The 24,526-nt window shown below is 38.9% G+C and overlaps 1 protein-coding gene across 2 annotated transcripts in view; it reads right to left on the bottom strand.

Annotated features, from left to right (window-relative positions):
* The window catches only part of MAP3K21 (mitogen-activated protein kinase kinase kinase 21), a 52,900-nt gene that overhangs the window by 22,798 nt on the left and 5,576 nt on the right, over positions 1-24,526 (bottom strand). For both annotated transcript variants that reach the window (XM_081313897.1, XM_081313898.1), the window contains exons 2-4: positions 9,329-9,509; positions 4,353-4,501; positions 2,975-3,150 (exon numbers count right to left, since the gene is read on the bottom strand). In XM_081313897.1, the coding sequence (XP_081170023.1) occupies positions 2,975-3,150; positions 4,353-4,501; positions 9,329-9,509 (506 nt within the window). The remainder of the gene's footprint in view (positions 1-2,974; positions 3,151-4,352; positions 4,502-9,328; positions 9,510-24,526) is intronic.

Raw genomic sequence — 24,526 nt, 5'->3', positions numbered from 1 at the left:
CTGGTCCCCCCCCTGCTATAGACCCGTCTAATTGACTGAAGGAGATTGGTTGTTTTAGCCTCCTCACTGGGATGCTCAGTTCCTCCACCAGCGTTGGGCTGATGAGGCAGCGGATGCAGCCAGAGTCTATCAAAGCTTTTATTTCATTGGCTTTTGGTGCAGAGGAAGCTAATATAGTTACTGTCTTAAGTATGGGTGGAAGAGGTCCACTTACCAAAGGTTCTCCCTCTGAGCTGTCTTCCGAGGTGTACACAGCCCCTGCAGTGTAGGCCGGAGTCCAATCCCAGGTTTTGGCAGAAATTGTGGACTCTACAGCCTCTGTCCCCTTCATGGAAGATTCTTTTGGGTTGCCTTGAGACTTCCCCAGCTTTTTGGAAGATGGTGCCTCTGTTTTGCGTGGAGGGGCTTTCGAACGACGATTTTTTAGCCGTGGCCGGTGGGTTTTCCCCCTCACGTGTTTGCTCGAGTGGCGGGCGGCCCCATGGTTTTCCTCTGCGTTGTCTTTTCAATAGGTCTATTTCCACTTCCTCTGCCAGGACATACCAGTCATCGAGATGGTAGGGGTCTCCCCGAGGCAGGCAAGCGTCATACAGGTCGTAGTTTAGACCGTCTTTGAAATGGCTGAGGAGGATGTCTTCTGGCCAGTTCAGCTTGCTGGCGATGGCTCGGAATTCTTGGGTATATTCGGCCACTGTTCTCCTGCCCTGCCTCACCGTCTTGATTCTCTCCCGGGCCTTCCGGTCAGCCAAAGGGTCCTCGAATCGTCGCCTCAAGGATGACATGAATCGGTTGAAGTCGTTGAGTTCTGGGGCGTTGGAGTCATGCAGGTTCACCATCCAGTCTGCGGCCGTCCCGTCCAGGGCAGATTGCACAATTCGGATGCGTGTTTTGTCACTGGGGATGTCCCGTCCGTACTCTTCCATGTAGCTGAGGACTTGGATTAGGAAAAATCCCAGTCGTGATGGCTCCCCCTTGAATTTTGCTTCCAGGGGTGGGAATCTTTGGCTGGATCGTTGTCTGCGCCGCAGAGTGTATCGCTCCTCATCTCGATCCCCATCTGTGGGTCTGGGGGGGGGTGGGTACCGCTGAGTCAGCGGCTCCTGTTCCATTGGACAGCCCTGGGGTTTCAGGTGTTGGATTCCTTCCGTTACCCCTCCAGTTGCGACCCCAGGTGTTGTGGTTTCCAGCTCTCTCCTCCCTTAGTGAGCTCAGGGTTGTTTTCATCAAGTCAATAGCTTTTTCCAGAATCCGCTCTTCCTCACTGGCGTGCAGGGAGTTCTCCATCTCTTGTTTCCATTCCGGTTGGTGGTCGCTCTGTCTCAGGGTCACTTCTCTCGAAGCCTTTTCCCACTCACTTTTCCTTCCAACGCCCATCGACCACCGGGGTTTTTGTTCATGCTGCTCCGCCGTTTCCTCCCAGGAGGAATATGATGCTTCAGCTTCCCAATGTTTCTGGGAGTTCGGCTGGGAGGAAGGCTCCTTCTCCGTGGGGCTTTCTTCCCTTCTTGCTTCATCGTCAGACATCATATTTATTTGCAAAGTCCCCCGGTAAGGTTCTTCTTCCCGGGTTGACTTTCGTTGCAAGCCCTGTCTAATGTCAGGACCCACCCCAAACCACGTCTTAGGAAGACAAAAACTCTTGGAGTCAGGTTTTTAGTCCAAAAGAAATCTTTACTATGACATGCTCGGTTGTAGGAAATGAGACAGGGCTTAATGGTTCCATGATGTAAATCCTTATAAAGAGTTCCCGGTTTAACCCCCCTTAATCCCCATTTGGTCAGTCCCCCCATCCTTCCTCTCGTATCATCCATCTCGTGGGAAAAAGGAAGTTAGGACCCTTTTGTTTATTGCTGGCTACTGTGACAAAAGCCAGATGCTAGCCCCCCCTTTTGTTTCCCCAGTTCAAAAGGCTTCTCCTTTCCTTTGAAATGCCTATTGCCGGTTCAATACACATCTATCCTCTTCTCTTCGGGAGATGGCAGAATCCATGGGATATGTTTGAAACATTCCATTTATGAATATGATATAAATGGATTCTGACACTTTATCATTTTCTACGACTTTCTCTATTTTATGATCCCACCAGTTCTTGCTTATAGGCAAATGATATTTATTGCAGATCTTCCAATGCACCATTGTTGCTACTTTGTCATGCCGCTGCTTGTAGTCAGTCTGTGTGATCTTCTTGCAGCAGCTTACCAGGTGGTCCACTGTTTCTTCAGCTTCTTTGCATAGGCAGCACTTACTGTCTGTTGCTGTCTTCTCAATTTTGACTTTGTCCTTAAGGCTTGGTCTTGTGAGGCCAGAATTAGTCCCTCGGTCTCTTTCTTCAATTTTCCTGCTCTTAGCCATTGCCAGGTCTTGTTATTATCTGCTTTCCCAGCTATTTTTTTTAATGTACGGGCCATGTAGTGCTTTGTCTTCCCATGCCTCTGTTCTGTTCTTCATTTGGTCTTTCTTGTAGGACAGTTTGGTCTCTCCAGTAGTCAGTAAGCCTTCCTGATATACTAATTTCAGTGCATCTTCATCATTGTCCTTCAGATATCCTTCCAAAGTCATTTTTTCTTCTTCAACCATCTGATGTACTTGCAGCATTCCATGTCCACCTATTTGCCTTGGCAGATAGAGTCTGTCAATGTCACTGCGTGGATGAAGGGCATGATTCATTGTCATTATTTTTCTGGTCTTCCTATCCTTTGCTTTTAGTTCTGCATCATTATTATTATTATTATTATTATTATTATTATTATTATTATTATTATTATTATTATTATTATTTATTACATGCATTTGCATCCTTTCCAAATGCTAGGATGGCAGGAGCTGGGGTGAGTGACAGGAGCACACCCTGTTGCACAGTGCTCAGGTCTTGAGCCGAGGCTGACAAACTATTGCACCTCTCCCCAATGATTATCCAAACTTTATTTAAACAAGTATAATCCCACAATCTCAATGTACTTTAAAATTCACTCACTTTTTCCTTGGTTCTCAGTTCATCAAATATCTGCTGGATTTCTAGTTTCCAGTCATCTTGCATAGAATGGAAAGATTCTTGAGGCATCTCAGTCTGTACAGCCCTCTCAATGGCAGTCAGCTGCTCAAGAATCATAGTAAATGATGGACGAATATGGGGATCCTGTGCCCAGCACTCTGAAATTCACCAATTACATTTGTCAGAAGAATAGGACCAATTGACCTAAGTCCATCTTGCAGAAATAATAATAATAATAATAATAATAATAATAATAATAATAATAATAATAATATCAGATACTTTATCATTCAGATTCTCTATCAGCAGATTCAGTTCTAAGAACATTTGATGAAAATCAACAGAGAACTTTCTTGATGTGTTCTCGTACAAATTGCAATGGAGAAACAGTTTCCAAGAGGTATAAACCTAAGAGTGGAGTATTACACCTGAAGCATATGACTTGGATGTATGCATGGAGTGTTATAAGGACAATCTTCAAAATGCATGTGATCCTTTCACTTTCAAAAAGGGATAGCAGAAAGGCAGACAGAACATAGGTACATCCAACACATGTCTCTGAGCAAAAAGGCAGGATATAAAGTAAATTAGTAATAGTAATTAGTATTAGTTCATGTGCTGTGTGCAATGGGGATGGTGAGATAATGAGCCCATGTACCCATGTCCTGCCAAAGCTCCTTTTTTTAAAAAAAAATTCCATTCCCCCCCCCCCTCACGTGACTTGTTCTAAGGCAGGGTTAGGCAACCTCGGCTCTTTTATGACTCGTGGACTTCAACTCCCAGAATTCCTGAGCCAGCACTGGCTCAGGAATTCTGGGAGTTGAAGTCCATGAGTCATAAAAGAGCCGAGGTTGCCTAACCCTGTTCAAAGGAATGATTTTAGTGCCACTTTTTAGTTATTTTTAAATGTTGGAATGACAAAAGGAGTGACATTCTGATAAAGGGTGCGACTGATGTACTATCTAGTTTTATCACTCCAATAATAAGGTCTTTTGATTTCCTATAAGACCAAACGTAATAAAGAAACATTTAGATAGTTCACACTCTTTTAACTGGAGCTACATCTCGTATTGCTGCTCTCTGAGAAGAAAGACAGAATATAACTGATTGAATCAATAAGCAAGCTAGTACTTCCAAAGATGAATGTAACTTTCAAAAAAAAAAATGAACCGCATATTTAATATACCAAGTATATTAAAGCATATTTAGTGCAGGACGTCAGTGGAATGGAAAAATGTTTTCTGACTCTGAAGAGAAGCTAGCCTAGTACCAAATGAAACACTGTCATTAAAAGTCACATATGTTATAGAGAACATGCAAGCAATCTTACATCAGCTGTCTTAATAAGCAGCACAAGTACCTTTCATTAGTTTAGCAAATGGTTCAGGACAGGTGGATGGAATGGGCAAAGTAAGCTTATTGACAGCAACGCCGTAAGCCACAGCAAGACCATCAATGCCACGGTAAGGAACCTCTCCTGTAAGCAGTTCCCACAGCAATACGCCATAACTATAAATAAATTTGCAAACAGTTAATTGTGCTTGTTTAATGCTAACACATGATTTCCTTAAGGTAGGGAAGGACAGCAGTCTGCCTAGAAAGTATTGTAGTAGGGGGAGAAAATAAAATCTAGAAAGTGAGCATCTGCCTTCCCCCATCTGGGGCCATTGGAATATGTTGGATTTCCCATAATCCCCAACGTCCATGCTCCTGTTTAAAGAAAGTTAAATTCCAATATATCTTACAAGCATCAAGCTGAGGAAGGATGCCCTATAACAGCGCCATTGCGATGTTCTGCATCCTCCCAAAAATAGATTTGATACTATACACATTTGCAGCAAAATGAAACACACTAAACCTCCAGGATACTTGAATCCAGAAACTTTTATTGTGCAGACAATTAAATTAGTCCTCCCCCAAGATTTTCAGCCAGAATAATATACACCAACATTTGTATTTCGCTGTTGTTCTAAAACTTGATTTGAAGTTGACTGAAATTTAGTTATTCTTCAGTTGCAAAAGGAAACAAATTATCATGTCTTTTACACCAGGCTTGATGATCTTATGGTGTTAGATGGGGCGTTTTGTAAAGCTGGTTTCCAAAATGCTCTTGAGCTTAAGGGAAAAATGTATTTCAGCTGATCAACCCATAAGGATGGAAAATGAAATGTTTTCAGAGTTGAAGTGACAGAGTTTAGTAAATGTCATTAGCATTAGGAGTGATTTGAAGCATTGTACAGAAAGACTAGCAATGAATGTAACATGTAACCTTTTCTGCCTTGTTTTATCTGTATGTAAATGGAAGGCCTCAGCATATCACCATGTAACCATTATTCCCCTTCCTTAAAGAAGAAATCAGGCTTGGTGTTTCCTTTGTTGATTTATCAAAAATGTTCAGGGATTATGGGAGATGTACACAGGCTTCAGGGACATGGTGGCTCAGTGGGTTAGGACACTAAGCTTGTCGATCAGACGGTCGGCAGTTTGGCGGGTCGAATCCCGAGTGCCGCGTAGCAGAGTGAGCGCCTGTTACTCATCCCAGCTTCTGCCAACCTAGCAGTTCGAAAGCACATAAAAATGCAAGTAGAAAAATAGGGACCACTACGGTGGGAAGGTAACAGCGTTCCGTGCGCCTTTGGCGTCTAGTCATGCCGGCCACATGACCACGGAGACGTCCTCAGACAAGCGCTGGCTCTTCGGCTTTGAAACGGAGATGAGCACTGGCCCCTAGAGTTGGAATCGACTAGCATGCATGTGCGGGGGAACCTTTACCTTTACCTTTTACACAGGCTTCATCTACATTTTAAGTGCCAGTATACTATCAATTCACTGTGGGGGAAGGGCATATGAGAGATCAGAACAGCACAACCAGATTCTCCCTCATAGGCCTTACTAAGCAGAAATCAAGTTCCATCTTTGTATATTTACTTTGCATATTTGCTTAAGAAAATGCAAGGTGAAAAAAAGCAGGAGTAGCAAATATTCAAGAATCAAAAGTAGTAACAAGGTATTAGCAGAGCCTCAAAAGAAATTCACTCTCAAATGGCATGATGACAACAGAAGGTAACTGGGGCCTGCAGTTAAAATTGTTTAGGAAAAATGACAGATTATCTTCCTGCACTGTAACTATATTGAAACTGAGCCAATGGCAACCACTCCTTTCCATGTGCAACTCAAGCTATAGTGTTAAGAACATTTTGATTCACCTTCAAAAAGAATTAAATGAAATTGTTCCTAAGCAAATGGATGCATAGACACTTTAAGAAATTTCCTATGGTGGAATGCATAAGAAAAATATACGTTTAGTAAGTGACAAGCTAAGAATAAACATGTGGATGCAATATTTCCCCCCCCCCTCTTTTTAAAGATCAAAGAATGCTGAAGATAAAAATAACAAAAAAGCTTCTGCATTGTCTTGCTACAGGGAAAATAATAATCAAGGGTGTATAGCAGAAATAAGAGGAGCAAAGAAACACAAAGGGAATCTGGAGTTTTTAATTATCAGCTTTCACTTTCTTCTGTTTTAAGGAAAGAAAAACTGACCCATGAGGCTTTGTAGATGAGCTTGAAGCTGTGTAGACTCTGTCTACAAAATAATCTCTGTGTTCTGGGTAGACTTGATGTCTCTCATGGCTGCTTTTAGATGTTATACCAAATCACGGCTTAGAATTACAAGCATGTACATGCAAACTTTGGGCTTAGGTGCCGTCTCCTCCTCGTTGGCTGTTAGCATAGCTGAGTGGCATTCAGAAGGTTTTGCTTTCATTTCAGATTAGTCAGAGTGTTATGAATTTTAAAAGCTTTAAACCTTAGCCTAGCAGGGGTGTTAAACTGCTGGCCGGCGGGCCGGTTTCATCATACCAAAGCCGCGCCCATCCCATTGCTGGCAATGCAAAAAGAGTCGTAATACGTCGTGACATGTCACATGACGTGGCGAGTTTGACACCCGTGCCTTAGTGGGAACAAACTTAGTTTTGTGAAGTGGAATGCATACTTTGCAAGGCCACAGCTTGCTTTTGGATTAGCTGGATGAGCAGCTGCTTGGAGCCACAGGGTTTGTGCATTCCTGGCTGATTTCTTGCTGATTTTTGTGCTCTACCCATATTTCTAACCAATTCACAAAGGTGTAGCATTAGGGAAGATGTAAAAGTGAAGTAGGAATTGGACAAATAAGAAAATTGTGATTTAACAAACCACAATTAAACAAACAATAGTTTAACCTTTTTTGACATTAGCTTATTTCCATTAAACACTTGGTTTGCATAACATGGCAAGTATGGTAATACGTAGTAGAACAGGGGTCTTCAAACTTGGTCCTTTTATGACTTGTGGACTTCAACTCCCAGAATTCCTCAGCCAGCGTGCCTGGCTGAGGAATTCTGGGAGTTGAAGTCCACAAGTCATAAAAGGACCAAGTTTGAAGACACCTTGCAGTAGAAGATAAAGCCTTAGAAGGGCTCTTTGCAATTGCACTACAAGAATATATAAGCCCTATGTTTCTTTTGTTTTGTTTTTTAAACATGGGTTTGACATTGTCTCTGATCCAGCTTACAAAACTTGACAGTTGGGAGCAATGTATCCAAACTAGGAAGCCAAGGCAGAATAACAGCTCAAACCTGAGAACATGACAAAGTGGCTTACTCTCCATAATTAAAATTGGTAGCAATGTCTCTTGGAATAAAATGTTACTCTTGTATGATGGAATTCATATTGTCTTGTCACTAGTTATTAAGTCCTTTAGAGCTATTTCAACTCACTATTTCAACTTTATTAATAAATGAGTATCCGATTTATTACAGCATACATTTAATTAAACAGCATATTACAGGGGTGTCAAACTGCTGGCCCCATCATCCGAAAGCCACACCCACCCCACTGCCAGGAATGGCAAAACAGTCCCGATAGGTCTCGTGACATCACGTGATGTCACAAGTTTCACACGTCTGGCATATTAGATCACTTTTAGAATATTGTTGGCCTGGCAGAAAGCTCTCTGAAGAAGATCTGTCCTTCCAGATATGCCTTCTCATCTTCCAGCAAAAAAATGGGAAGGAGGAGGGGGCCTTTGCATCATGGGCTAAGCTATGGTTTATTTAAGCATATTGTGTATAAAACAGTGAATCAACCCACATTAAACCTTAGTGTGATGTGCAAATTCACTACTGCAGCGCTTTTTTTGTAAAAGAAAAAGGTGCCGGAACTCACACATGTCATACAACCTGCCTTGCCTACCCTACAAGGTTCCATCCAAAAAAGGTGCCGGAACTCCGTTCTGAGCGTTCTATGAGAAAAAAAGCCCTGCACTACTGTCTCCATCAGTCCTATGGCCAAGAACCATGGCTACTTTTCTCCACATGCAATAGTTATAGAGTAAAAAAAAACTGTTACTAAACACTTGGGTTTTGTGAATTACTGGACCCACAAAATTCCCTTTTCCTATCAAAGAATCCACAGAGTAATGGATAAAATTCCACATTTAGAATTGTGTATGTTTCAGAATCTGTTGATTAGATTAGATTAGATTAGATTAGATTAGATTAGATTAGATTAGGATTAAAGGTAAAGGTAAAGGTTCACCCGCACATGCGTGCTAATCATTTCCAACTCTAGGGGCTCATCCGTTTCAAAGCCGAAGAGCCACCGCTTGTCTGAAGATGTCTCCGTGGTCATGTGGCCGGCATAACTAGATGCCAAAGGTGCATGGAACGCTGTTACCTTCCCACCGTAGTGGTCCCTATTTTTCTACTTGCATTTTTACGTGCTTTCGAACTGATAAGTTGGCAGAAGCTGGTACGAGTAACAGGTACACTCACTCTGTTACACGGCACCCACCAAACTGCCGACCATCTGATCGCCAAGCTTAGCGTCCTAACCCTGAGCCACTGCGTCCCTATAGATTAGGATTAGATAACCTTTATTGTCCTTTTTTACTGTGGGCACAACGATACACATTAAAAATGAAATTTAGTTGCTTGCTCTGAAAGTGTACACATACACAACACACATTTAAGCATACTATATACAACATATATCTACATCCTTACATATAAGTAACATATAAATATTAATCACTGTCTATCTTGAATGCATAACAGAAGGAGGAAGCTTGAGAGTTCACAAACTCTGAACTGCTTTGAAATCCTTTATGGTTTAAAAGCACTATGCAATTATTGTTTAAATCTAAAAATTAAGCATCTCCTATTTTTCCCCCAAAAACCCTGTCAATAAAAAATAGAACCATTAAGGTTATTTTGCATGCATATTAGGAGAAAACCATTGAACATAAGGTTGGTTCAAATTTTATTTAGTTATGCAGAAGTCATTTAAACACTTTACCTCCAAAGGTCACTTCCTTTAGAAAACATGGATGATTTAATGACCTCAGGAGCCATCCATGCATAGGTTCCTGCAGTACTCATTTTGGTTGTTCGGTGCCACTCTCTTGCCAAGCCAAAATCTGTGATTTTCAGAGTTTTGTTGTGGATGTCATCATTTTCTATCTTCTCAAGCAACAGTACTGTAAAAGACATAAATGTTTTCATTGCCAGCTGTATTAATAAAGTCCATGTAAGCATAATCTATCTCTGCTTATTTGAAACCTCAATTTATAATTGTGATTTAAAATGTATTTATCACTACAATGACTTATATCTTCAGATTCTTCCTTCAGCTACAATGCTATCTCTAATGCTGTCAGCCTGAATTATAGAGCCATGTAAACAGAGTGGCATTGTTCAGTCAGAAGTTAGAGAAAAAATATATGAGTTGCCTGATATTGTTCTTTCTCCAATGATTCGCAATGAAAATCACTGAAACTTGTTCACAAAACAGGAAACCAGTCACAAGCTGGCATATTATTCCCGACTAATTCATACACATTTTACATTTAGTTTATATACTATTGTTGCTAATGGCAACAACTGTGTTCAAGAACACTTGAGATAGACACAGGTCAAAGTCTGGTTTACAGATAGTAAATTGAGATTAAGGTGTTTTCTTCTGGGTAATCTATACTGCAACACACTATTAAGCAGTAACTAGTTAAAGTAGCTATGGCTATGGAATGAATTCAAGCAAAAGGCTAATGCCCTCTCATCTTTCTAACTGTGGGGCATGTTTAATATTTTACTATTTCTGAAAAAGTGATGCATATTATCAACCTGTTTTGAAGCACAAATCAAATACCAAAGAAAGTTTAATGAAACTCAGTGCCCAAGTTGGTAATAATTAGTTCCAAGAGCATGCCGTAAAGGTAATGATTTGAACATGATGGCCTTTGTACTTTAATGAAAGAGGTTTTGTTCTAAATTCCACAGATGCAAAGTGGAATTCCACAAATTCCATGTCAGTCAGGCAGTCTAACCGGAAACCAAACACAATCTGATTTGGAAAGGTGATAATTGGCAGCCAGCCAGTCTTCTACTTTCTTTCTTCTTCTTTTTTCCCCCTAAGGGAGGAAAGACAAAAAGAGCAGAGATGCAAGGCCACTTATCTACTACAAGCAGAATGGAGAATTACAACTACTACAGACGTGCTACATTTTCCCCACCTTACCTTCATTTATCATACTGGGTGGTGGAGTGCTTGACATAAACAAACTGAACAGGCAACATGGCCTTGAGATGGAACAAATTCTTGTGGCCTGTTGCTTAGCAACCTGTATGAGGCCATCCCTCTTGCACTTCTACAGATATTTGCTTCCCATTAGCTTCATATCAAAACCAGTGACCTTTACAACTTGGGCCTATTCTGTGCACTCAACTATACATAGCTGAAATTCAGTATATATACACAGAAACAGACAAACATACACAGAATCTGAAAATTGCTTTACCCATAAGTCATAAAATAAATACAACTTGACAACCAATTTCACAAGTGACTTGTATGAACCTGATTTGTTTGCAAAACATTCATTCCAATTTGAAGACATAAAAGTTCCTATTTTCAGAACTAAAATTAGGGTTGAATTCAATCGGTCAGTTCAGGGAATGGTACCAAGACAAAAAGAAAGCTTCCATTTCCTCTGCAGTCTCCAGGCATCTTAACATCTGTTCTAAGGAGTCCCAAAATATGGAACAGATTTGATTTAGCAGGGTGTAAGGAGGAGAAAGGCATCTCTTCAAAAAGTGCTGCAGTTTGCTTCATCATAATTCAACCTTATATCAAGCTTATTAACCTTTTAGATATTTAAATTTGTAAAATCAACATTTAAAAAGTACATTTAGGCTGTACCTGTGTAAGCTCCGTTGAACTGAATGAGTTTAAAATCTATTAATGCCTGAGTGTGTGACAAGTTACACTGCACCTTTCCAAATAGTACCAGTTTTAAATCTGACTAGTTTTAAATTTTATCAGGTTTATATCTTGGTTTGTCCAGAGAAGAGAAGACAACAGATGACTGACAGTGTGCATTGTTCCTAAAGATCCATTTCAGGCAAATGAATTGTTATCCAATAATAAAATGGTTGCTAATCGCCACCCCCAGTACGAAAAAGTACAAAATACAAAGTGATATGCTCACTGTGGAAGTAGATATCTTTAACCTGATTATCTGCATTGAAACTGGCCTTGGGGAGATAGCTTATTGGGAGAAAGAGGAGGACACAAGATAATACTGTATCACTGATAAGGTTAGAATGCTTCCTACTCAATTGTCAAGGATTTCAATTCTTTTTCCCTTTATACTGTTGTCTATTCAGAATCATAAAGGCAAGTAAATTCCACTGCTCTTGGCACAAACATCAGACATGTTAATCTATTACATTAAAATTAACAGTATGTCCTCTGGCACTTTTTTAAAAAAAATCACATTTTCTATGGTTTTGGATTAGACTCCATTTGTTTAATTATTTATTTGTAGGCCACCCAAACCTGTTACAAATGTACAACAAATCTAAAAATCTCTTATGTGCTGCAAGAATAATTGTTTCTTTCTAAACATTAATAAAATGGAATTTAATTTGGCCTCTTTAAAAGGCAATAAGCTTTTTACACTTAGAACTTGGGTCATTCCCTTCCTGTCTACTTTGAAGTATGAAAGGGGATAAAATGGCTCCAGAAAATTATCAATGCCTTGAGTCAGGAAAAGGTGTTGCCAGCAACCTTAAAATAGGTAAAGGTAAAGGTTCCCCCGCACATGCGTGCTAGTCGTTTCCGACTCCAGGGGCCGGTGCTCATCTCCGTTTCAAAGCCAAAGAGCCAGCGCTTGTCCGAGGACGTCTCCGTGGTCATGTGGCCGGCATGACTAGACGCCAAAGGCACACGGAACACTGTTACCTTCCCACCGTAGTGGTCCCTATTTTTCTACTTGCATTTTTATGTGCTTTCAAACTGCTAGGTTGGCAGAAGCTGGGACGAGTAACAGGCGCTCACTCTGTTACGCGGCACTCAGGATTCGACCCGCCAAACTGCCGACCATCTGATCGACAAGCTCAGCGTCCTAACCCACTGAGCCACCGCGTCCCTTTTAACCTTAAAATAGGCTGTGGTAATTTCTCTACTTTCAGAAGCCCTACCTGAAACCAACAGTCCTTAATACATACCTATAACCCTGTCTCTAACTTTTCTTTTCATGATAAAGGTTATGGAGATTGTGGTCATTGACAGCCATGGAGAAATCTAGAGATAGAAGGCTATCTGGGCCTGCTTCAGTCAAAGTTCAGGTTTGTTGTTTCATGAAATAAAAGTGGCAAATGTTTCCTGAGCTCTCAGTGGCTTTCAATACCATCAACCATGTTATCCCTCTGGTCCAGCTAAAAGAGGTCTTGTATCACAATTATTCCATTCTTTTCTTAGCTGGCATTTCTACTTGATACAGGGAGAGGAGAGGTTGGTGAGCTAGTCCTTTAGGGGGAAGTGGGAACAGGGTTTGGTATTTTTCCTGCTGCTTTTTAATGTCAATATGAAGTCCTTGCTCCAGGTTCAGGGTGTGGCATTGTTTTTCCCCCCCTTTATTCCTTATTGGCCCATTTTTCATCAGTCATAGTCTTATGTCTATAAGCAAAATATTCTTCGCTCACAAGGAACGTCAGATCTCCCAATACACTATATAAATAGGGTCAAACATCAGTCTTCCCAATGCTACAAGAGTGATCTCTTAGCAACAGTATGCTGATGATATCCAACTATACATCACCATTCTGGGACAGACAGGAGATGCTGTTATTGTCCTGTCCCAATACCTGGAAATTGTCTGGATGGAACAAAATAAACTAAAACTGGATCTGAGCAACAGTTCCTGTTCATCCATCAAGAACAGAACGGGACCAATTTGGCACACTGTCAGGAGTTGGCAAAAGAAACTCTGAGTCTGAAATGAGCTATATCCAGCCAGGGGAAAAAATCTACAATGAGAGAAGCAGTTGGCCAGCAGCTTGCAATATGTCTGATTCTTCCATACTGGTACTTAAGCCCAGTTCTCCTTCCATCCTGGCCAAGTGACTCAAAGCAGAGCTGCTATTAAAGGTTTGCAGAAGCCATGTTCACCATGCGTGTAGGAAATGTTCTCAGATTGCATCTTCTATCTTTATTCCTAGCCATGTAAATACAGTGGGAAATTTCTCGAATGCCTTATTAGGGGATAGACATTAAATGTGCTAATAGAAATGCATTATACTGCCTTCCTCCATGGCCTTGGCAGCTGAGTTTTAGTTTTTTTCACTAGGTTTGTACATGTAATACAGAGATATCTGGAATCTTTAGATGTCCAATACTGACAGGCTCAATAACCCCAAACTTACATTAAGTGACCACATAGTAATGCTTTTTATTAGCTGTTTCTTCTCTTGTTTTGGTCTTAAAACATATTGCCATGATTCATCCTTCCCATCAGTTCATCCTTACAAGCAAGGCAATTTTACACTACTATCAATATGTTGGATTATTAGGGTTCTGCAGATCACTGCTGCTTCACATTGGCAGCACGCTTCATTACAGTCTTGAGACAGATTTTCATGTTATGCTGTATTGCAGGAGTCCCAACCAGTCCGTTACTGGACCGCGGCATGTCAGCAACTGGTCCACACAAACAAGCAAAGCCCCATATGTGGGATGCAGGCCGCACACATAACCATGTACTCTCCGATCTGTGGAAAAACCATTCTCCACACAACTGATCCCTGGTGCCCAAAAGGTTGGGGACATCTGCTGTATTCCAAGGTCTGACCTTACTTGCTTTTCCTTTGACTTTCTACTAAATTTAATTTATAGATGTCAGCTCCTACCCTTCTTTGAGAATTGATTCATACTAGTACACCAGATAAACCAAAATACCCATATCTGAGTTCCACCTGATAACGAATATTATTGGATGAAAACCTGATTTGATAAGGTAAAAAGTGAACTCAAGTGAAAATCCGTATTTTTTCTGATTTCACTTATGCAGATAGTTTTTTTCCTAAATAATACTAGTAGGATTTGGATCTGAATCTGAACAGTGGTCAGGATAGAAGAAAGTCATCTATAAAAACTAACTCATGCCAGACTCCACAAAGTTAGGAATTCTGTTTTTCAAAATCAGAAGCACAAAGCTCAGGAAGGCTGCAGTGCACTTTCCTTTAAGATGAGTCTTAAGCAAATTTCGAACAGGAATTAAATAATTTGGTCCAAGTAATCTGGGAACAATGAAATTTTCAATACTTAAAAATGAGTATTTATTTATTTATTGCAGGTGCATGTGCTTCCTAGGTGAGGTACAGGAAACTGTATGTTGGCTTGCAAGATAGTCCTTGGTTCAGGCATCTTAGTTTGCATGAGCATGCTATTGAGTTTTGTTGTGCTTCTGGCATATTGACCAAAATGTGGCAAAAGTCACCAATATCACATCATTATTTCTACCAGGAAATGCTGCATGTGACATGAGTAAGTCTGATAACCTAATTACCTTTTCCCCATCTTACAATAAAGTGCTATGTGATTGAATTAGTCATAATGGAGTTATTTATGGCCCTAATTGGCAAAACTAAATATGAGCTTTTTCTTCCCTAGTCCTCTTATCTCTTCTATATTCACCTATTTTTGCTCCTACTTCCTTACTTTTTCCCAATTTATATTATTTTTTAATTTTTATAATAGTATTTACTATTATTTATTTATGTATCATTTATTTATAATAGTAGTAAACTATCATACCATTACAGCTTTGAAATGTAATGCTTTCATAGGGGCATTGCCACGCAAAATAAAAAATTTGAAAAGCTAAATTAACTGAAACCTCAATATTCCCCATGAATAATTAAGGAATATTTTGGCTGTCAGAATTTAGGAAGCTTTTGTATTTCAACTCAGTAAATCATTTGGCCTGTTCCATTTATTGATGTATAAATGTATTCATTTATAGTTATCTCCCACCTTTCTTTCAAGTGTGCAAGTTGGCATACAGAACACGTCCTCCTACTATTTACACCACAACAATCCAGTGAAATAGGTTGGACTGAGAGAGTGACTGGCCAAAAGTCACACACAGAACTGTGTCTAAGGGCTTGAACACAGGTCTCTCCAGAGCCAATTCATTTCACAATCATGCTGGCTTTTATTGGCATACAACCTTTGATTAGTCAGAGAACTGTTAATTCTGCTCCTTATTGATTGATAAGTGCAGACATTTCCGTTTTTCTCCACTGTACAAGTACACACCCACTAAACCAGAAAACCAAGAATAGATTTATTAGTAGAATTTTCTTCAAATTTTCTCTCAAACTTATTCTATTTATTAACCGTAATTATAACCTGTCCTAAATTCCAATAGATTTTGGTGGTATACATGAATAAAAAGAAATCTATACAATCAAAAAATTTCAAACTTCAAATGCAGACATGATTGGCCCCATTAATAAATCCATCAAATCCATATCTTTGGGGAGGGGGTCCCAAAAACACTCCTCCATGACAGTGCTGATAGGCAAAATCATTTCTGACATACCGGTATCTCATTGTCATAAAGAGAGTTAATCATAATCAGCAGCAATTGGGCTTGGAAGACTACTGGCAACAACAGCACAGTTTTAAGACTACTATTCATTACCAAAAAGAGCCAAACTATTAATCTCAGTTGTCTTACTACAACTAGATGTCTCATTACACTATGCACAGATACCAAATTATGTGACAAAGAATCTCACTGGTAGTAATACATAACATTGTTTATCTCTTTCAAACTACCAAATACAGCCTACATTACATTTAAAAATTTTACAGTTTCAATGCACAAACTAACACTTAATTGAAGTGTTTTAACTTTTTCATGCTTCTGCTAAGTAGGCTTTACCAACTTCTGCTGATGGATATCATTGGATTTCATCCCTTCCACATCATAAAGGTAACTACACAACTGAAGAGGAAGCATAAAAGATACACCATTCACAAAAGGGAAGTAAGGTAGAGTGCTTGAATAGTATACACTATTTAAAATTGTAATATTAGAAATATTTTTAAAATAATAAGTACATGACTGGTGTAAATCTTCAGAAGGGACAATGTAGAAAACACGTTTGGTTTTGTTGTCCTTCCTGCAAACCTCTTTTTTGTTCCTGGTCAGCTTCATATCTAGACTTAACAAAAACTGTCAATAATTTCTACCCAAATATTTACTCTAGCTATGGCTTACATTCAAGGCTATTCCTCACTGAAGCCATGTTTACCACCATTTAAAATCTACAATTGTCAAAGAAAACTAATCCTATTTTAAAAGCACGTGCTTTACAGATAGGGTGTGTTCAACCACCTCTCAAATCACAGTCTAATAAGTCTTCTAAAACATGCCTAGTCGTATTTTTAGAAATCTACCTAATCTTTAGTAAGGTTTATTATGGAACATCAAGTAGGTGTGGGTTAGAAATACAACAGGTTGTTAAAAAAAATTTAAAACCTCATTTAATTGGATTTGTGACATAAATGAGCCTTGGTGGAGCAGTGGGCTAATGCCTCCTTAAGTAACACCAGCTGCCTGCAATTAGCTGCCTGCAGGTTCGAGTCCCACCAGACTCAAGGTTGACTCAGCCTTCCATCTTTCCGAGGTAGGTAAAATGAGGACCCAGATTGTTGGGGGCAATAAGCTGACTTTGTAAAAATGCCGCTTGGAGGGGGGGCGAAAGCCCTAATAAGCAGGCATATACATAGAACGAAGGCTATTGCTAAGCACATTGATTTGTGCTTAGATTGTAAGCCACCCTGAGTCTTCGGAGAAGGGCGGGATATTTATTTATTTTTATTTATTTTAATTCCATTTATATCCCGCCCTTCTCCGAAGACTCAGGGCGGCTTACAAGCTTAGCAGTAGCCTTCATTCTATGTATATGCCTGCTTATTAGGGCTTTCAGACACACCCCAAGCGGCATTATTACAAAGTCAGCTTAATTGCCCCCAACAATCTGGGTCCTCATTTTACCTACCTCGGAAGGATGGAAGGCTGAGTCAACCTTGAGCCTGGTGGGATGCGAACCTGCACTAATTGCAGGCAGCTGGTGTTACTTAAGGAGGCATTAGCCCACTGCTCCACCAAGGCTCTTATAAATGGGATTAAAAAATAAATAAATAAATAAAACAATGGATTTTGGTAAATCACAGTCTTTCTCAATTAGACTACAGAAAGATGTGTCTCTGTCATTTTAAGAAGTCGCTTGCTCAGAGTAGATGGTATATTAGCTACCCTTTTTGCAGTTTAGACTTTACAGAAAAAGCATCCAAAAATAGTAATTTGACATACTTCATTAATAAAGTATGAATTACAGTTAACTTATGTCCCACTGGTTAAGATCAACTGACATACTTGAAGGGTGGCACTCCTTGTTTGTGCCTTTGATTAAAGTAAGGCTTGATGACCGTGTTACAAGCTGACTCCCTGAAAAGTTAAGTTATTAACAATAGCCTTATACAGAATGTTTCCAAGTTGTTTCATTTCTTGAATAACAAGTTACAGAACTCAAGCCATGGCTGCAGCAATGTTTTTGAGGAAGCAAAGAGAAGGCTGGCTTATCAGGCTTGAGTTAAAAGCACACCTGCAAAAACAAACATTTCACTAGCAGTGAAAAGAACAAAGCAAAGCTGTTCTGCCAATATTGGCATGTCTGCCACTGATTGAATGGAAGCTCCCAAATTAGCTAAAGGAAGAGCCCCTTACCTATACACTTTGGAGTTCTGTTATCAGAATATGTGTTTGATTTCCCAGCAAACCCTGAGTTGCTTATAAAGAAAGAAAACATAGTTCTAAAATAGAAGCATTATTTATATTAACATTTCTTTGGGGCAGTTTGGAACTTAAGACCAGCAAAGTTGTGCCCCTGTAAAAACTATATTGGACAAAGTCATCAGTGATTAAGATTCTTACAGAACACACTCTCTCTCTCTCTCTCTCTCTCTCTCTCTCTCTCTCTCTCTCTCTCTCTCTCTCCCTCTCTCCTTGCTCTCCCTCTCCCTCTCTCATTATTTTATTTACTATAGGGTAACTGTAGACAGCTTACAGTCATAAAAACGTCTATACATATACAATTAAAACATAAATAATTAAAATCAAACATTAAAATCTAAGGACACATGGGGAGGATGAGGGGGGAGCGGTGGGATCTGTTGTTACCTGATAACCAACTCCCACTGTGCCGTTTCTGTGGGGCCCCAGGCCAGCTGGCAGAGCCAGGTCTTTAGGCCCTTATGAAAGGATAGGAGAGTTGGGGCCATCCTCACATTGGGGGGCAAGGTGTTCCAGAAGGCAGGAACAACAGCAGAGAACACCCTCCTCCTGGACCAATGTATGAAAAACTTTTGATTTTATATCAAGCAAAGAATACAGCGAAACAAAAACAACCTGTTACGAATGCCAAGACAGTAGTACCATCTCAGACTTGCAGTCTTGCACTGAAATCACTGCTTATGAATTGGCTGCTTATCAATGTAATAGAAAGACTGATCAACATGACTCCATGTCTCGTCTTATTTATTTATTTATGTCATTAAATTTACACGCTGCCCGTTTCACTCTGAAAAAGTGACTCTGGGAAGCTTTGTTGTTATTATTTTCTGCAATTTAAGTCAATGCTAACTACTGACAAATTGTCTGGACTAATCCCTACAGTTTTCTTGGCGACATTTTAGAAGTGGTTTGCCCTTGCCTTCATTTTAGGGTTGAGAGACAGGCCCAATGTTAGTGACCCTGCTGGCTTTATGACTAAAGCAGGACTAGAACTCATAATCTTTCAGTTTCCAGCCTATTATCTTAACACTTACACCAAATTGGTTCTCTTATTACTTCATGTGGTCTATGTTTAACGTTGTGTTTAAAAACAGAGTTGTTTTCTATACATCTGATAACATATTTTTGATTTTTTTCTTTCTGTTTCTTTTATTGTTTGTTTCAATTTCTTGTATACAGTCATACCTTGGTACTTGACTGCTTTGAGACTTCTCGAATTTGGTATTTGACACATTTTGATGGGTAAATTTTGTCCTGGTACTTGTTGTTTGTTTGGTCTTCGACACACAAGCTAGAAATTGTTGGCATCAGTTGCCTCGTAATTCACTACCCTTTCCAGTCAAAACAAAGGGTCATGTGTTAGTCACCTGGTAACTCTTGCCCTGTGCACAACCCCTTGCAGTCTTATCTTAGTTTCTGTGGTCATTTTGTTTATTTTTGTGCTTTTTTTCTCATTAGTGCAGGTAAAGTGAACTTTTTATTTTATTTAATCTAAGTATTTATTAATTTTTAGGTTTAATGCTCGTGTAAAGTCACGATAAACAATCCTCTTTTTTTACATTTTTCCTTAGAAATGTACATTGCCTTTGGTTTGGGAACACTTTAAATTTATTTATATTATTCCTTATAGGAAAAATTTGTTCGGTACTCCTCATGCCTCCATGACGAGTACCCAGGTATCACTGTATTTTCTGTCTTTTATGTTTTTATATCTTAAAGTCAGTGAAAACTCAAATATGCTAAATGTTAGTAAAAACTCTAAACAAAACAATCTAAGTTTTACTTAGGCAGCATAGGGAAATCAGAGAATAATAGATCTAGTCCAGAGGTCTTCAAACATGGCCTTTTTATGACTTGTGTACTTCAACTCCCAGAGCTCCTCAGCCAGGCACACTGGCTGAGGAATTCTGGGAGTTGAAGTCCACAAATCATAAAAGGGCCAAGTTTGAAGACCCCTGATCTAGTCAGTCCTACTCTGCATGTCAGGCACAGAGTACATACATTTACCAGGCCCTTAATGCTTATCCTTAAAAGGGCAATGTCAAAAAATGTAAGTTTTGGACTTGTGCATGAGGTGTGAGGGTTTGGAGAGAGCAGGTGCAGAAGGTGAAATGAAAAGTGAGCAGAATATATTCATTCAGTTCTTGGGAAATGTACAGTATTTAGGTTGCCCACCGTGAGTTGTAGAAGAAACAAAGCTATTATTGCTGCAAACTGTGAAAGATATCTCACCCAAGAACAGTTTAATCAAGTTCCTGTTACTGTGGGTATGACAAGCCTGTGCAGAAAGTGCAGACAGCACTAAAGAAATACAATGCCTGCTTGCTTGAATAAAACAGCATCTTGTAAAATTGCTCCTTCTTTGAAGATACTGAAGAGGGCGTGCCTGCACTTGCAGCCTGTCAGGACTATTAAATATTCCAGCCGTGCTGTTTTAAAGAAATAAACGTTCCCTTATGCGTACTGTTGTGCTTTTCTTAACCTTCTAAATAAAAGCTTGGTGGATATATTACTGAATTTTCATTTTAATGTAGTTAAAATAAAACAATAGGCTTTACAGTTTCCCTTTCTGTCAGTGAATATGACAACGAGAAGTACAAAAACAGTAAAATGTATTTTACTTATTTTTATACAGAAGTAAAAGCAGTCCTTCTGCTTACAATCGCAATGGCGTCCAAATTTTACATTGCTAAGCAAGACAGTTGTTAAACGAGTTTTGACCCGTCTTATGACCATTGTTGTCACAACTGTTAAGCAAATCACTACAACTGTTAAGTGAATCGTGTGGTTGCTAAGCGAATGTGGCCTTCCCCCCATTGACTTTGCTTGCTGCGAAGGTTATGAAGGGTGATCACATGACCCAGGGACAGTGCAACTGTCATAAATACATGCCGGTTGCCAAGCAATTTTGATCATGTGATCGTGGGGATGCTGCAATGGTCATAAGTGTGAAAATCGCTCATACATCACCTTTTTAGTGCCTTTGTAGCTTCAGATGGTCACTAAACGAATGATTGCAAATCAAGGGATACCATCAAAGGCCCAGAAGATAAGCATCTTTACTGTTACAGCAGTACCTCTTCTGCAATATTCAGGGACTTTTTTTCTTTCTGTATAGTAATTCATTTTAAATTGAAAATTTATGTATTTGTTTGGCTTATATGCTGCTTTAAAGCTGACAGTAAGTGGCATGCATTCCAATTTAATAACAATTACTTGGAAAAAGTAGGGGAACTTGTATTTCATGTCCAGACAAAATAGGAGAATACCATGTTCTTCTGTATAATATTTAAAATTCCAAAGGTTGACTTCACTGAAATTGCCAATTTAATTTTTATTTCTCAATAACTTTTTATATTTCTATCTCACCTTCTATTGTTTTGCATCAATCCAGCTGGCTTATATTTGACAATTCAGAAGACATGGTCCTTCCTGTTGCTGGTTTAGTTTGGGTTGTTTCTTAAGCAAAGGCTAACCAGAAGAGACAAGTTATATTCATAGAGTTTAAAATCCTGTTTGGTGATTGTGGTGATGATTGTCCTAGCACATCATGACAGAAATGTTTTCTGACATCCATGATTAATTGAATTGGAGCTGGTTCACCTCCTAATGATTTAACAACTACATATTTGTTTTGTTACTAAATAAAATGACTTGCCACACAATTGTTTAATGAACTCTGATGTGGAAAAAAAATGAGAATTATAATGTTGGCATGTATTGTCTAAAAACTAAACCTATGCCTCTGAGATGTGATTAATATGTAGTAAGATTGCATAGAAAACATTCTTTTTATGAAAAGAATAATTGAAATGAATTTTTCTGGCAATAATTTAAATCATTAAATCTGAGACAACTTGACAGTGATTTGAAATGAGAAATGAGTAAATTATCAATATCGCTCATTTCTCCTGAAAGGTATTTCAGTTCATTTGAAATTGAGAATGTAAAACTGAACTAGAAGTATTTTATCAAGCTTTCACCTAATCTGGTGCCCTCTGAAGGCATCAGACTGAGAAGACTGCTTTATTCACTTCAATTTGTTTACTTATTCACTTGTATTTGAACACTTTGTATAATTAACTACCGGTAATAAGAGTTAACTCTTAAAAATTAACCAACTATACTAAGTATACAAATGGAAGTAAATTCAGACTTACCACCAATGGCCAAACACTGATAACAACATTTAAGAATTTGACAGAATTCTCCCTAATTTTTAAATTAAAACCAGCTAAGACATAATAAGCAGATGATCCTTGCAATAATCTTTATCCAGTTCTGGTAAAGAATGAGACAGTCTTTCTACTTTGTAACATTATAAATTGATAATACATGTGAATAGTGTTGGTGTTTACTGGATAGCATTAAAACATTCTCCCAGTGGTACCACAGAAAAAAAATCGGGTTAAATTTTGCCAACAAAAACTCTTGTATACGTTGGCATTCAACAGAGAATTCGGAAAACCCAACTGAGAAACAGGTATGAACAAGATAAAAGACTAGCTTCACTAATGTTGCCTAATATATTCTGTGAATTTTGGGTTTAGTTCTTGCATACTCTGATCTCTCTCCAGTTGCATAAATTTTCCCCCTTTATCTGATAGATCTTAAGAGAGTCTAGAAGAGCTATGGACTGAATATTCTGCAAAGCAAGAGGGAGAACAAATAATCACATATAATATAAACAAACTCCTGAGATATAGGAAATCAGTATGAGAACAGTCCTCCATCACAATGTTCTTTGCTTTGTTTCTTTGGTAATTCACTAGAATTAATTCAACTCCCTCCCCCCCCCCAGGTTTTTCCTGCTGTTAATATTTTAAAATCTTTGTCATTAGTGGGCAAAAGGAATCTGGGAAACCCTGTCGGTAGCAAAATTCCAAAAGGATTCTTTGTCATACATCTTCTCTCTTTTACATCTGTAAGTATCCTTATGCAGAAGAAAAACAAGAATAATGTGGTGTTCTAAGAACCTGCCGATTCTTGTGTGCAGAGTAGAAAAAATGTTGTATTTGTGTCGTGATTTCTAATTAATCCACAATATAAAAAAGACATCAAATCTCAGCATAGATACTTCATTTGAAAATAAAAACAAAATACTGAATATTCTGTTTTAGGCTGCTGCAGACTTTTGCTGATTACAAGGATTTTATGCACGTAGGTCCTTAAACTGAAACACTTCGTTCCTATAAAATAATAGAATTCTGTAATTTATGACTATGAGCAAGATAATCTCTTGTAACACTTCATGACTCAACCCCATGCAAACCGTATCTCCTCTTAATAGAAACACATAAATTTTCTTTCAAAAGATTCTTAATAAATAAAAGTCATTACTAAAGCAGCATATATTTGTCCTATTTATATCCTGACTTTTCTTCAGGAGCTGAAGACACTGTTTCGCAGTGTCAGCAATTTTACAATGTGTGGATTTCAACTTACAGAATTCTCCAGACAACACATGTTAAGATTGCTAAGGTTAAGAAACATTAGTCTACATAATACTCAAATATTTCCCCCCACAACAAAAATCTTGTGACGTAGATTGTACTCAAAGAGTGGCCAAACTAAAGCCAACAGTAAGTTCCAGGGCTGGAGGGGGGTAGGATTTGAACCTTTACCCACCCACCTCTCAAGTTTGCTGTGGTGGCAGACTTTGCACCACAGCCTTTATATACCTTAAACCTGACTCTGAATAATGTCAGAACAAAGGGCAGCATTATGGAGGCCTAGCAGGAACAAAAATGCTTTAAGGTCCTATTTCTGCCCTATTTATGAGCAACTGAGGATACAACCCACAGTCCTTTTTTCCAGCTTCATTTCGAATTTAGAAAGGAGACAACAAGGAACTCCTAGAACTATGGAGAATAGTTGGGGTCAATGTTACTATGAATATCTGAAGTCTTGAAAGGAGACAGTGTCTAAATACTAATTAGATTAGGGTTTTGAAAGCATATAGAATTCACTTTTAATCCTACCAAAATAATGTCTTACCATTTTCGCTTAGCCTAATTTTTATCCTTTGAGCTTTTGCTTTTTCTACTTTAAGGGTAACTAAAACATTTTGTTTACATCAATATTTGTATCCATATTAGTAAATGATCAAGCAAGACTCCCCTAGTCTATCATCCAATCAGTAAGTAGCTAGTCATATTTAACACTGTTGAAAAAATGAGAAAAAAAATACTGTGATAGAAGTAGGGGTGGGATGGGGCAAAATCATATCTTAATATCCCATAAAAAGCTCAAATGTAAAATATAGAGACTTATTCGGAAGAATTCCACCGAAATAAATGATTTTTTTTAATGCAAGGCTGCTGCAACATTGAAGGGTAATATATGTATAG

Source organism: Vipera berus (assembly GCF_964194415.1).
Source record: "Vipera berus genome assembly, chromosome: 1".
Taxonomy (NCBI): domain Eukaryota; kingdom Metazoa; phylum Chordata; class Lepidosauria; order Squamata; family Viperidae; genus Vipera; species Vipera berus.
This window is presented reverse-complemented; position numbering and strand designations above follow the sequence as displayed.